Source organism: Gallinula chloropus (assembly GCF_964237585.1).
Source record: "Gallinula chloropus genome assembly, chromosome: 10".
Lineage (NCBI taxonomy): Eukaryota > Metazoa > Chordata > Aves > Gruiformes > Rallidae > Gallinula > Gallinula chloropus.
Genome location: NC_140095.1, coordinates 9136216 through 9148952, shown reverse-complemented (window position 1 = coordinate 9148952; position 12737 = coordinate 9136216). Strand labels below are relative to the sequence as shown.

Genomic DNA, 12737 nt, shown 5'->3' with positions numbered 1-12737 from the left:
GTCGAGCCTCTCGCTCCTAACGAGGGATTAAGTTATGAGCTAAAACCACAGAGGAGGAAGTTACGTGCCCCTCTAATTATAGCAGGGCATAAGATCAGGGCAAAGAGTCTTTATTTATAGACCAAGGGTTGGTTTTTTTTTTTCACTAGGAAAAGCTGCTGTTCCCAGATGTGTGACATTCTTCTGCAGCAGGGATGCTCCAGCAGTGTGGACCAAGGTCTCCTGCAGCCTCAGAGGGTGATGAAGCAGCAAAATCTGTGTGTGAGTCACCCCAGGGCTTTCCCAGGCTCAGGGTGCGGGGCTGTTTCTCAGCCTCTCCTGCTGTTTTCAGGAGATTTTTGGCCTTGAGGCTCTAGGACTAAACAAGGAGATGCTGGGATTTGGTTTTAATGGTTTCAGGGCGTGCGAGCTGCAGGCAGGGATGGTCTGAGTGCTGTGGGGGATGGAGAGCCTCTGCTCCTGCATCCTGCAGCGTTAGCTCCCTTCGTTTCCCAAATGACCACTGATGAAACCACAACTCCTTTTCCCTTCTTTTTTTTCTCTTCCCCACCCCAGAGAGCTGAGCTCTCTTGGCTTTTACAGCAGCTGCGCTGCCTGTAGCTCCTTCCCACTGTCATGCAAGGTCCATGGCACAAGAAAGAGCCGCCTGCCCTTCGAGCCCTGCCCATAAACCCTTTCCCTTTATTGCTGTGTCTGGGTTTGGCAGGGGTGAGCTCTCTCTGCTGACCTGCTCTCCTGGGATGTGATCGCTTCCCCACAGAACCGTCTGCATGTTAAAGGTGAAAAATTCCTCCTCTTCTGACATGGGGAAGGCAGCTGGAGTTTACTGGGTTTATGAAGAGTGTGATCAGGATAAGCAAGTTCAGAAGAACCCAATGGCAAGGTTTTCAGGGTGTTTTCATGGCTCAGCCTGTGCAGGAGCTTGATCTTCAGGAGCTCGTGATGCTCCTCTTGGTTTGAGCAGCATAAAGGTCTCCTTAGTTTGCACAGGGAGGAGAATTGTCACCTCTGTGAATCCCACCTGCCCTGGGGGTGATGGAGGAGCTGACAGGGCACAGCAGCCCCTTGGTCTCAGTGGGGGTTTGGGAGGTTGTACCCCACTTTATATGTAAAGAGTTCAAAAGAATAGATAGGACAAAGGGAAAAGATAGGAGAAGGGGAAATGGCCTCAATGCTGGATCTAGAGACAGATCAATGCACCAGGGCAGGGTCAGATCAGATGTGAGGGGAAAGTTCTTCCCTGGCAGAGTTGTGGGGCTGTGGCACAGGCTGCCCAGGGAGGGGGCTGAGTCCCCACCCCTGGGTGTGTTTCACAGAGGGGAGATGAGGTGCTCAGGGATCTGGGTCAGCACAGGACAGGAATGGTTGGATTTGGTGGTCTTACAGGGCTTTTCCAACCTGGTGATTCTGGGATAACAAAACCTGCAACAAAATACTTTATATTTTGCAGTTATTCACCCAGTGAATCAACTGGATGGATAAATTCCTCTCTGGTGTGGGAGTTCTCACTGGGAAACTACCTGAGGTGCAGGTGGTGCCCCAGCAGGTGACACAGGAAAGCACATCCTCTGTCCTGGGAAAAACACCCCAGGAGTGTGGCTGTGGTCCTGGGGTGTGAGGGACGAGCTGCTGCTTTCCTCTGCCTGCAGGTTTGGGCCCAGCCCTTTATCTGTGAGAATTTGGCTGCTGAGGTTATTTTGTATCCAAGCACAACTGTGAAGAACCCACTCCTTCACTGCATGAATGGGCAAATGAATCTCTAGCTTATTTTTAGCTCTGTTTGCATCATAGAAAGTTTCCCTTCTCTCTCCCACCCCCTCCTCCCCCCGCCGTGTGTAACGGACTCGCAGCAGTTCCTAAACAGACCCCGTTTCCTCTGGTGTGTGGATGACACCACTGATGGGCTGTCCCAACCCGGGTGGCTCTGCACCCAGCAGCCCTGCACAGGGATCCCTGGCAGGTGCTGCTGCTGCTGGGCACCCACCCGGCCCGGCGGGTGATGCTGGAGCTGCCCCCATGGCACAGACCTGATCTCAGAGGTCATCTCTCTGCTCAGGGACGAAATGATCTCTGTTGAGGTCTGGGATGGGTGGCTGTTGAGGATTTTATGTGGGTGGGATCCCACCTTGCTGGGTGACAGCTGTGGCCTCTGCTCTGGCAGCCCTGGTACCCAGGGGAAGGTGGTCCTGGAGGGATGGATGGATGGATCCCTTCCCAGGAGGTGGACCCTCAGACCAGATACTCAGCCAGGGAGCATGATCACTGTGGAGGACACACCAAGGTCATCCCCTGGACACCGGGGCAGGATGAGGCCATAGGAAGTGGCTCTCCACCTGTGCCAGTGGGAAGGGTGCTGCTGCAGCTGCCCACTTTGACTGTCTGAGAGACAGGGTCAGTTAATGACTAACAGAAACCCTGCCCAGGCTGCCTGCCCACCCTGTCTCTCCATACCCAAACCTTTCAGCTGTGCTGGATTTGGGATCCACCACCACCTGCTTCCTATGGGACTTATTTCCCCTCCTCTTCCCTGGGAAAACCCCACATCTGCAGGTTGAGTCACAGCAGAGCCCATGCCAAAGGCAGTGGGAAACGTCTGCTTTGTGCTGGCTCTTTGGGTTGGGTCCTTCCTCTCCTGCCTGATGCTCTCCCCTCAGCCCCCACCCTCGCTCAGTGAGTGAAGTTATTCCCCAAGGGCCCTGGGATGCAGCTCTGCTCAGGCCAGGGGTTTCCCAGGCGCTGGCAGATGCTGGTGGCTGCAGCAGGAGACGTGTTGCATCAGCTGCACTTGTCTCCTGCCTCCCACCCAGATGATGCAGTGACAAGTCAGACCTTTCCAGGCTGGAAGTACAGCAGAGGAGTAACACACACAGGGAAAACCAGCTTGCTTTGCCCTTGTGTTCTGAATTGTCTGTGTGTTTTCTTCTAAGGGCAAACCTGACTTATTTGTCTAGGTCATCTCTGCTGATTGCAGAAGCTGATTGCTGCTCGTAGGGTCACATCTCTGCTGATCTTACCATTGATGGTTACTCATAGAGACCCCCAGAGCAGGGACTTGCTCTGTGGAGCGGGGTTAACAGCACAGCCTGCAACCCTGCCTGAAGTTAGGTCTGACTGTTGCAGATTATGCCAGACACAAACCAACCACCCCACATGTGGGCAGGACCTGGAAAAGCAGAATCCCACCCACCAGTGGCACTGGGAAGGGGGTCAGGGGATAGAAAAAACTGCACTAAATTCCTTGTGCTTTCATGATGCATGGAAAAAAAACCCTCTGACTGTCAGCAGCACATCTGTTTGGGGGTGTTCAAGGGGTCTGGAATGCATTCTGGGAGCTCTCCCATGAGAAAAAGTAAACATGTCATATATAAAACACTTTTATTAAAACAAATATACAACCCTCTATATACAAAAATAAAAATGTACAATAGTCTATGACAGCTTAGTGATTTGATTCCTATGTATTACATATGAACTAGAACCTCTTCCATCCTACGCCCTCCTGGTCCGGGGGGGAGGGCTGCAGGATGTTAGAGCTGGCTGCATACAGTACTGGGGGGGGATCCTGGTAGAGCATAGAAGGCATCCTATAAATAAAGAGCTCTGCCCCTATCAGTGCAAAAAATGGTTCCATGCAGCAGCTCCTCAACTATTATGTGGAAATAGATACGGCATGCCTACTCGAGATAGCATCCTATGAGTAAACCTGGGTAACTGTACTATGTGGAAGCAAAGCCTAAACTGAATCTTCACATTTTATTGGTCTAAACTATTTACAGTTTTTAAAGTTGAAGGATCTGAAATTGAAGGATCTGAACTAGGCGATGGAGTCAATTAAAGACGGCCAATTAGTGCAATTGTTTTTCTTTTTGGCTAAGTGTAATGAGAGTCGTTCAGCTTGATGGCACCAGTGTTGCACAGGTCAGCAGCAACCAACAGGAACAGGCGAGAGACTCGCTGGCAGCATCTCTCCTAAGCACTCCCTGGGTAAAGTGCTCATCACATCTCGTGCAGGGAGGATGGTAACTTCCTCCTTGGGGACACATTCAGTGGTACCCCACCAGCTCAGACCCCACAGCATGTCAGCAACCTTCCTCCAGAAGCTTCCCCTCCGAAGCGATGACAAGGTGCGTGCTGTGGCTGAGCATCTTCAGTGCCAGGAGTCCTGCTGGTGAGATGGTTGGCCTTTTTTTTCCTTCTTTTTCTTCTTTTTCCCTTAAATTTACTCTGGAGTTGTTTTCCCTGCCAACCTTTCCAGGCCTAAAAGTTGAAACGGAATATAAAAGCTACTTTCTTCAGTCAGTAACAAGCAGTTTCTTCCATCCTCTTCAGGCTTGTCAAAGCTTCAACCCAAGAGCAGTTCGTGGTTGGAGGAAGCCAGGGGTTTACAAGCCACAGGGAATGACTTGCATGGTAGGTCTCACTGTCTCCATCCAGGAGAAGTCTAGGCTGTTTTTCTGGTCGAAGAACCTGAACTCCAGCTCTCCTAGATAAAACAAACCACAAATTAATACCCAGTCACATGCAACAAGAGTAAAACTCTGTGTGTGTGTGTGTGTGTGTGTGTGTGTGTGTGTGTGTGTGTGCATGTAAATGTGCCAAAACCCAAAAGATAGCACAGATGTAAATCCCTCAGGCCAATACTTGGCTAAAATACTCCAAACACTCTCCAATAAACTGTCCCATTTAGACTACTGCTAGTGGAGATTCCTCAGTGACGTTGCCAGGAGCTCCTGGAAGCTGGCACAGCTTGGTGTGCATGACCCTGAACACAAGCAGTACTTTACTCTCACTGGAGGCGTGTTCCTCCTCCCAGCCTGCTTGGAAACCTCAGAACACAGGGCTGGGTGGGTGAACCCCTCCATTTGCCTCACTCCCCCCCTGCACCCCAAACCTTCCTCTGCATCCTCCCGGCCCAGCAGCAACGACCGCGGTGCCCGTACCCGAAGTCGTGTCGATCTCCCCGTCCTGCTCCTTGTAGCTGTACGTGTTGCACATGGTCTGCGTGCCTGGCTCGTTGGTCAGAAAGCCTTTCCCACCCACACTGGTGGTGTGCCAGTCCTGGGCTGGCTCGAGCAGCTGGAAGAGAACCAGGAGATAGTATAAAACACCCCTCCTTTCTGTGGGTGCAGCATTTGGGGGCTCTCTCTGCGTTGGAACACGGGGTAAGTGAAAAGGAGCTAATTCTATCTTTCCATGTTAAATTATGTAACACTTGGTTTACTCAGGGTTTTTTTTTTAAAAAAAAGAAATAATCCAAAGTTAATGCCAAACAGGAAGGGCCAGAGCACCTTTGGTGATGAAACGCCTGTCTTATCAGCGACGTGTCTGGAGACGCCGATTAAGCGCCGGAGGTGGAAGGAAGGGCAGAGCAGAAACGTCTAGAGAACTTCACAGGCTCTGCTAGAGCCACCTTCTCTTCTACAGCAGCACCCAGCAGCTGCCTGCAGCTTTCACTGAGTGAGTAAATATTTCCATGGCTGTCTCTTCTCCAGCTCATGGCTGCAAAGTAGCCGCCTTGTTATACTCCTGTTTTTAGGGTCCCTCGTTGTCTGAGGGTCCTGGACTACTTATGCTCAGCTCATATGGGTCTGGGTCAGAGAGCTGCTTCCCCTCCTCTCACAGTGCTAACAACTCTGGGCAATGTTATTCTACCCAGAAGGGATGGTTTTACCTTAAAGATGTCTGGATTGATTTCCTCATCGTCTTCGTCCGTGACTGTTTTTAAGGACATGGAAAAAAGAAGAAAAAATAACCCTTAGAGGTCAACTTCTGGCACGTTACCCCTCCCACTTCTGCTTCTCCACCACACAACCCACTTCATACTCGCTTGTCACACAACCCCACCGCCTTCTACTCCTCTCTTCCCACCTGGATGACACCGAGGGGGGTCTCAGGGGTTTAGGAGGGGAGGCCCATCAGCAGCCCCAGGCACTATGGTGCCTAACTTCTGTCCTGCATCACCTCCTTCCACCTGCCTCGGGACCCCCAGTCCCACCCTCCCAGCTCAGAAATCTCTCTTCCTCTTTACATGCTGACCTGTCTGTGCCATCACGTTGAGCCTGGGTGATGAAGCCTGCCCCTTTGCCCACAAGTGCAAAGTAACCAGCATTCCAGAGCCTTTCACCCACGAGCAGCTACTTCTGCAGGTGGCACATGCCCCTCTGTAACCTGGCTGGTTTGGCAGCTCCAGACACCCAAATCCATCATGTGGAGGTTGTTTTCTTCCATGAGACAACTGCCATTTCTCCTGATGCCCCAGGCACTCCTCCATCCCCCTGCCTGGCCTCCAACCTGCCTCTCCAAGGCTGCTGGAAGACCAAGGTAGGAAAAAAGAAATACCCACCTTCTGAGGACGAGGCCAGTGGAGACACCTGGAGCTGGTAGAGGTCATTGGTGCTGTCAGCCATAGTGATTTCCATGGGTGGCCTCCAGTCAGTCAGGGAGCCGCTCACCTCGCAGGAGGAGAGGTCTGTGGGATGCACCGGGAGGAGTTGGGACCCACAGGAGAGACACAACCACCTCCCTTTCCTCCCTGCCCACCCCACGGCACAGACAGCCCCAGCCCCAAGAGTCACCTCTGTCTTTCAGCAGAGGGGCTGTGGGTTTAGCACGAATAGCACTTTCCACTCTGCTCAGGGAGGTTAAAAACTGAGCCTCACCTAAGGTGATGGACGTGCTCTCAACCTCCACTTCCTGCCCCGCGTAGTCGTGAACAGTGTAGCCGCTGTGGTCATCTGGCAGAGGAGTGTTGGTTAGCCTTTCTGCTGACTCCTCCGTCCTCATGTCCTCGTAGGGCTACAGAAACAAGGGCAAAGCATGACAGGCTTGTCTGAAAACACCCAAGTTCCCCTGTGAGAAAAGACATTAAGCCTGAAAAACCACCAAAGCCTCGAGCTCCTTCACCTGCCTCTAGACACATACCTTTCTCTTGCTCCTGTTTCTTGCTTCTCTTGAAGACTTCGACTTCCTCTCTGTGAAACAAAAATAAGCTGGAGGTGAGAAAGGGCTGCGTGGCTGACACCTCAGGCCCTAGCTGCGGCTTCCAGCTCCGCTCAGCGAGCGCTGCTACCGCCCAGCAGCAGCAGCAGGTCCCCATCACCTCCCATGATGCCCTCAGGCACCATCAAAGAATCTGGGATCAAAGGAGCTCTTTGTACAAAGTGTTACTCATGGCAATGAGCAGTGACTAACTACTAACAGGCCTGCTCTGCCCTGCCTCGTTGGAGCAGGAGATCTCAGGGGTGTTTGAGCTGCTCACCTTTCTTCTGATCCTTTGTCAGGGGTGGCAGCATCCTGTAGACCCTGACGGCGCTGGAGCCTTTGTTGATGCTTTTGTCCTTCACCTCTTCGATGTCAGGCAGCGAATTCATGGCGCAGCGGAAATTTGCCTTCCAGGTTTTTGGGTCAGGGTCCTTCTCACCTACCTTATACCTTCCTGGAAAGAAGAGATGGGGTGAGTGCTTAGAGACTTCCCAGCGCCAGCTCTTCCCACCAAGAAAAAGAATTATCTTTCTGTTTTTTGACACCCCCCCCCCCCCCCCAGTAGTTAACAAAACTTAAGTTTATTTAAGTTTACTTAAGTTTTATTAACTACTTAAGTTTTATTAACTGCACAGGTAGTTAATAAAACTTTTGCCAAGACAAAAGCATCTGAGATATTGGTATGACTGATGGAAGTGTAAAGCCAGCACGCACCTGTATGAATGGCCCAGCTCCTGAAAAGGCAGGCGTCCTTCTCCATGTCCCAGCCATGCTTAGCTGCATGTTTCCATGGGATTTGAAACATCATCTTATCCTGGAGTGAAACCAAAAAGGGATTTGGATTAAAGACAAAAAAAGGAGCATCCCATGGAATGATGGATTTAATCAAAGAATTCACAGCAGCAGCTCAGAAACTATAAACCCTCTGCCCTGTATCTTAATTAAACACTCATTGTTCTGTTTAGGCTGTCCAAGGTATTGAAGACTTTTTAGGAGTCTGAATCTGGGAAATCCACATGTGGTATGGTGTGGGATTAAGCAATATCATCAATTTTATCCTAGAATCATTTAAATAAATTGCATCTAATCTATTAGCCTATCATCAGCTGCAGTATGTTTCCCAGGTACGCTGTGTTAGAGCATCCCTTTCCAAAGTTGCCTATAAGATCCCACAGGAACCTGAAGAAGAGCATGTTCTACCTTAAATGCCACCTTGGGATGGACATGGAAACCTCAGGCCTGGTTCAATAAGCCTGGTGATGTCACCCTGGGGGCAGGCCCAGAGACCTGCCTTCCCCACCAAAGTGAGACAGAGTCTCTTTCAGGCCAGATCTTAAAACTGGTTGCAACTGGGAGTGTAACAGTAGCTGCTCAACTGAGCCAAGAGGTGACCTGGCTCAAGTGGGCAGCAGCAGGAATTAAACAGAGGTCTTGGGGCTTCCTTGCTTCTCCATCACGTTCAGGCTGCTTTTATCTTACTTTAGCCTTTCCCTCCTGGGAATTTACCCAGGAAAAAGCTGGAAGCACTGTGCTCCATCCCAGGCAGGGCCACCTTCTCTGTACACAAACCTGGTTGTTTTGTAAACTCAACTCACAAGTTTCCCCCACGTCCCTCTTCCCTTTGTGATCCTGGCTTAAGTTTAGTGCAGCCTAAGAACAAGGGTGGCTGATGACACAGGAGGAATAGCAGTGATGATGACTACAGTAACGAGCAGCCCTCACCTTGTTGATCCATATCAGTCCTGGTATCTGGTTGGAATTAATCTGCATCTCCAGCCAGGGCCTCATGCGCATTCGTGACACCGGCATGTTGTCTGTGAAGGGAATAACAGGTCAGCAAAACCACCCTTCATCACTAGTAACCATCCTCCGGCGTCATCCCTCCCCTCCCATCCCTCCCTTCCCATCCCTCCCCATGCCTCAGCATTCACCGCTGACTGCAGCAACGCGACCCAAACTACTTTTCCAGAGTCTTAAAACTCTTTTCCTTCAGCATCTTCCACCTGCTTCCGGAGGGCAGCGCTCCCCGCTGAGCGCCAACCACCCCCCCCCTCGGGGGTTAAATCCTGGCGAGGGGCCGGTGGCAGCGGCGGCCGCTCAGCCCGTGCCGCGGGGGCAGCTGGCCGTGGGACGGGGCAGCCCGGCACGGAGCTCGGTCCCGACCCTGGGAGGGTGCCCACGGCCAGCACCGCCGCGGCTTTCCCGGGGATGGGTGCGGGACACCCCCGCACCCCCTCCGCGGCCTCGGAGAGCCGCCCGCGGCTCGGCCGCCGGCTTCAAAGTTTATTATTAATTCAGTTGCGCAAGGAGGGGGGTTGGGGGTGGGGGTTCGGGGGGGAAAACACGACTGCCCGCCCTGCTGCAGGGGGGGATCCCCGGGTAGCAACGCGACCCGTCCCTGCAGAACCGCGCCCGGGGCCGCGGCCGCGCAGGACCCGGCCCCGCCGCGCAGCCGGAGCGGCCCGGGCGGCCCTCCCAGCCCTTCCTCTGCAGAAATAATTTCCTGCCCGCCGTGTTTTGCTCAAGGCAGCCCCAAGATTCCGCTCACAAGCCGTTTCTAACTTTCCCCAGCGCGCAGCGCGCTCGGCGGCGGGACAGCGGCCCGGAGAACGGCCGTCCCGGGGAGCAGGGCAGCCGGGGCTGCACCCCGCGGGGAGCGCGGCTCGGGGCTGCAGGATCCGGCCCCCGAACTCGGCGCCTGGCACACGCTCAACGGCGGAGCGGAGCCTCCGGAGCGGCAGCCGCGCCCGGACGTGCCGGCCCCGCGCAGTGCAGAGGGGGGGACACATCCCGCCCCGTCTCTTCCCGTGGGTCGAGAAAGGGGCCGCGGCCGCTGCCCGCCGGAGGGATGCCCGATGCCCGCCCGACGGCTGCCAGCTCCGTGAGCCCCGCGGCTCCAAGCCGCCTCCGTACGGGGAAAGCCGGCGCTGCCCCCTCTTGGCAAGCGCAGCCGAGCCGAACCGAGCCGAGCCGTTCCGCTCCCCCGGTGCCGAGCAAAGCGGGAGCCAGTGTCGGGACAGGACGCATCGCGACCCACCTCGCTGTGCCGAGCCAAGCCGAGCAGAGCCGATCAGTCCCGTGCCGTGGGCGCAGCGCCGAGCCGTGCGTCCGACCCCACTACCCGCCGACCCGCCTCTGCCGCCCGCGGGGCGCGCCCTCGGGTATAACGCGGCGGCGGCCGGGATTCCCCGCCGCCCCGGGCCCGGCTGCTCCCCAGCCAATCAGCGCCGCCGCGGGGAGCGGCCGCGCCGCCCATTGGCCGCCGCCGCCGGCATCACTTCGGGGAAATCACGCTGTTGTAGCACCAGCGGCGCGGGGGGAGCGCCCGGCCCCCACAGCCCCGCCCCCCTCCCCGCCCCGCCGCTGTCCTGCGTGGGTGCGGGCGGCGGCTCTGACCCCGGAGCGGCCCCGGGGGACCCGGCCCCCCACTCCCCCAGGGACCCGTCACCCATCCACCGAGGCATCCATCCCCTCCCCTCCTCGAGGGCCCCTGCCCCCCTCCCCGCGGGACCCGGCCCCCACCCACCGAAAGTTCCGCCCCCCACCCCTCGAAGGCCCCGGCCCCGGCCCCGGCCCGTGCTCCCCCTGCGCGGCTGCTGTTCACCTGCTTTCCCGGGCAGGCGGAGGCAGCACGGTAATCCCAACACGACCCTCCCTGACCTTCCCAGCCTGCAGCAACCCTCCTAACTCCGGGAAGGAAGGGGAAGGGATGCCATGCGGGGTCTACACGGGGTTAGTTGGAGTCGGGTGGGAGCGGGGCCAGCGCTCAGGTTGCTCCTGCTCAGCTCACTGCTGAGCATCATGGAACCAGCCCCGGTGTCACTGCCGAGCAGCCTGGTCCCTCCGAGCACTGGCATGGGGCTCAGGACCGGCTCCAAAGGACATGCTTTTTTGTTGTTGACAGCAGGACTAACAAACAGGGAGGTCCAAAAATGTATTTTCATTTATTTAGTGTAAGCAGTTTGCAGAAAGGATGTGGTAGGGCCTGGAGGAACAGTCACGGGGGGTAGAAAGGAGGTCAACAGCAAAGGAAAGGATGGGAAGATGGTGAGTGATGCCCCATCGGCTCCTCTGCGTTGAAGCTTTCATGGCAGGTAGTGGTTAGTACACAGCGAGTAGTCAGGCTCCAACACCAGCCCTTCCAGGGGTGCAAGTAATTGGTACAGGGGAGAGCTGCTGCATCCCAGTGTTGAATGTGCATGGAATGCGTCCTGAAAGCAACAGGTGAGCGCTGCAATTCCTCCACACATCCTGGTGCACCTAAGCTGGGTGACAGTCGTGTGACACGGGGCTCCTGCCCGGCCTCAGCAGCCCACTGTTCCGGGGAGAAGTGGGACCAGACACTGCTTGGGTTTGCCCCATCGTTGCTCTGAAAGCCTGGACAGGCTAATGGGATTCCTCAGCCTCCTCTTAGTAACAGTCTTTTCTCAGTGCTTTTCCTCACACAGCTCCCAGCAGCCAGCTGGTCCCAGTCGTGTTGCCATGGGGGTTGCAGACTTGGGATGCTCTGATATCATGAGAGGGGTACTGCCCATCACCAGTTCTCAGGGTAAGAAGCAACGGCGGGGGTGGGGGGGTGGGGTGGGGGTGGGGGAGGGCAATGAAAGTATTCTGCAATACCCAACAATGGGCTTTTTCCTCCTGTCTTCCCCTGGCCTGGGATGTGGGTCAGGCGTGTTAGGAGACATAAAGGGCAACCACTGATACTGTTCTCTCCTACTGCTCCCAGCTGAGTGTGTGGAAGGGAAAGGGCAGCTTCAGAAGGCTGCTGAAACCACCAGGATTTCTCCCAATCCACTGGACCGGGATGCCAGAGGGATTAGGTTTGTGCTCAACATCTTCAAGGTGCTTTGAACCCCATGGAATATTGGGCCATTTTTAACTATTTCATTTTTCATTCCTTCAGGGCTGCTTTGATGGGAAGGTGTGTTTGGGAGGGAGGTGGAAAGAAGCATGGGCGGCCTGGGGAAACAGTGGGACACTCACACTGCCCACCAGCACTGGCAAGTTTCCTCCTTTTCCTCTAAGTTAGAGATTAAAGAAAAGCCCAAGCTTGGTTTTAAGTGCAGAAAACCACTTTGTAGGTGTGCTGTGCTGACTTTCTTGCTATTTATTTATTTTTCTGCTTGGCCATTCCATCTTGCCACAGTATCCCCCAGTTGGGTCTTTGTGCTGGGTGAGGCACCGTTCACCAGGGAGCTTTTGGTGTAGAGAAAAATAGGACACAATTAGGTAAATAAAGCAATTAATCAAAGAAGGAAGGAGGTACACAGGTGAAGTAGGGACAGCACTTGGACATGTATCGTTGATAGGCTGTGAGAGGACATAGGTTCACTCCTCAGCATAAGGTGCCCAGAAATCTAGAGGAATAAGAGGTAACTAAGGAGTAGCCTGAAGAAAAGAGATGATGGGAGGTGTGTGAGGTTCCAGAGCAAATGTAATCCAGAAAAAATAGTCACAACACCTCTTATACAGCCTAAATATTGACTAAAAGAACCATCACACTTCTGTTCCTTTGGAGCTCCAACTCCCCATGGTTTGTTTTTACCTCATCAGAAGGCTCTAAGGAAAATGAGTTCTGAGCTTCCTGGTGTGAGGAACCCGTGTGTGCACACACCAAACACATCTTAAATGCTTTAAATGGCTGAACTTTGAACAGTGACTTTTTGGATCCATGACTTCAGTACTTTATGATCCTTCCTGGCTATTTTTAGTCCGTATCTTTGTCGGGAATTGGCACAAGACACCAAATAGAC

The 12737-nt window shown here is 54.3% G+C and overlaps 1 protein-coding gene across 1 annotated transcript; it reads right to left on the bottom strand.

Moving 5' to 3' along the window:
* Positions 1 to 3141: 3141 nt before the first annotated feature.
* Positions 3142 to 10098, bottom strand: IRF1 (interferon regulatory factor 1). Its single transcript, XM_084268581.1, has 10 exons — positions 10019 to 10098; positions 8704 to 8795; positions 7696 to 7795; positions 7259 to 7435; positions 6922 to 6971; positions 6660 to 6795; positions 6344 to 6469; positions 5672 to 5715; positions 4941 to 5076; positions 3142 to 4483 (listed from the first exon to the last, which is right to left on the bottom strand). Exons 2-10 carry the CDS (start codon positions 8788 to 8790, stop codon positions 4383 to 4385), a joined length of 957 nt encoding a protein of 318 aa, XP_084124707.1. The 5' UTR covers positions 8791 to 8795; positions 10019 to 10098; the 3' UTR covers positions 3142 to 4382.
* Between the last annotated feature and the right edge of the window lie 2639 nt (positions 10099 to 12737).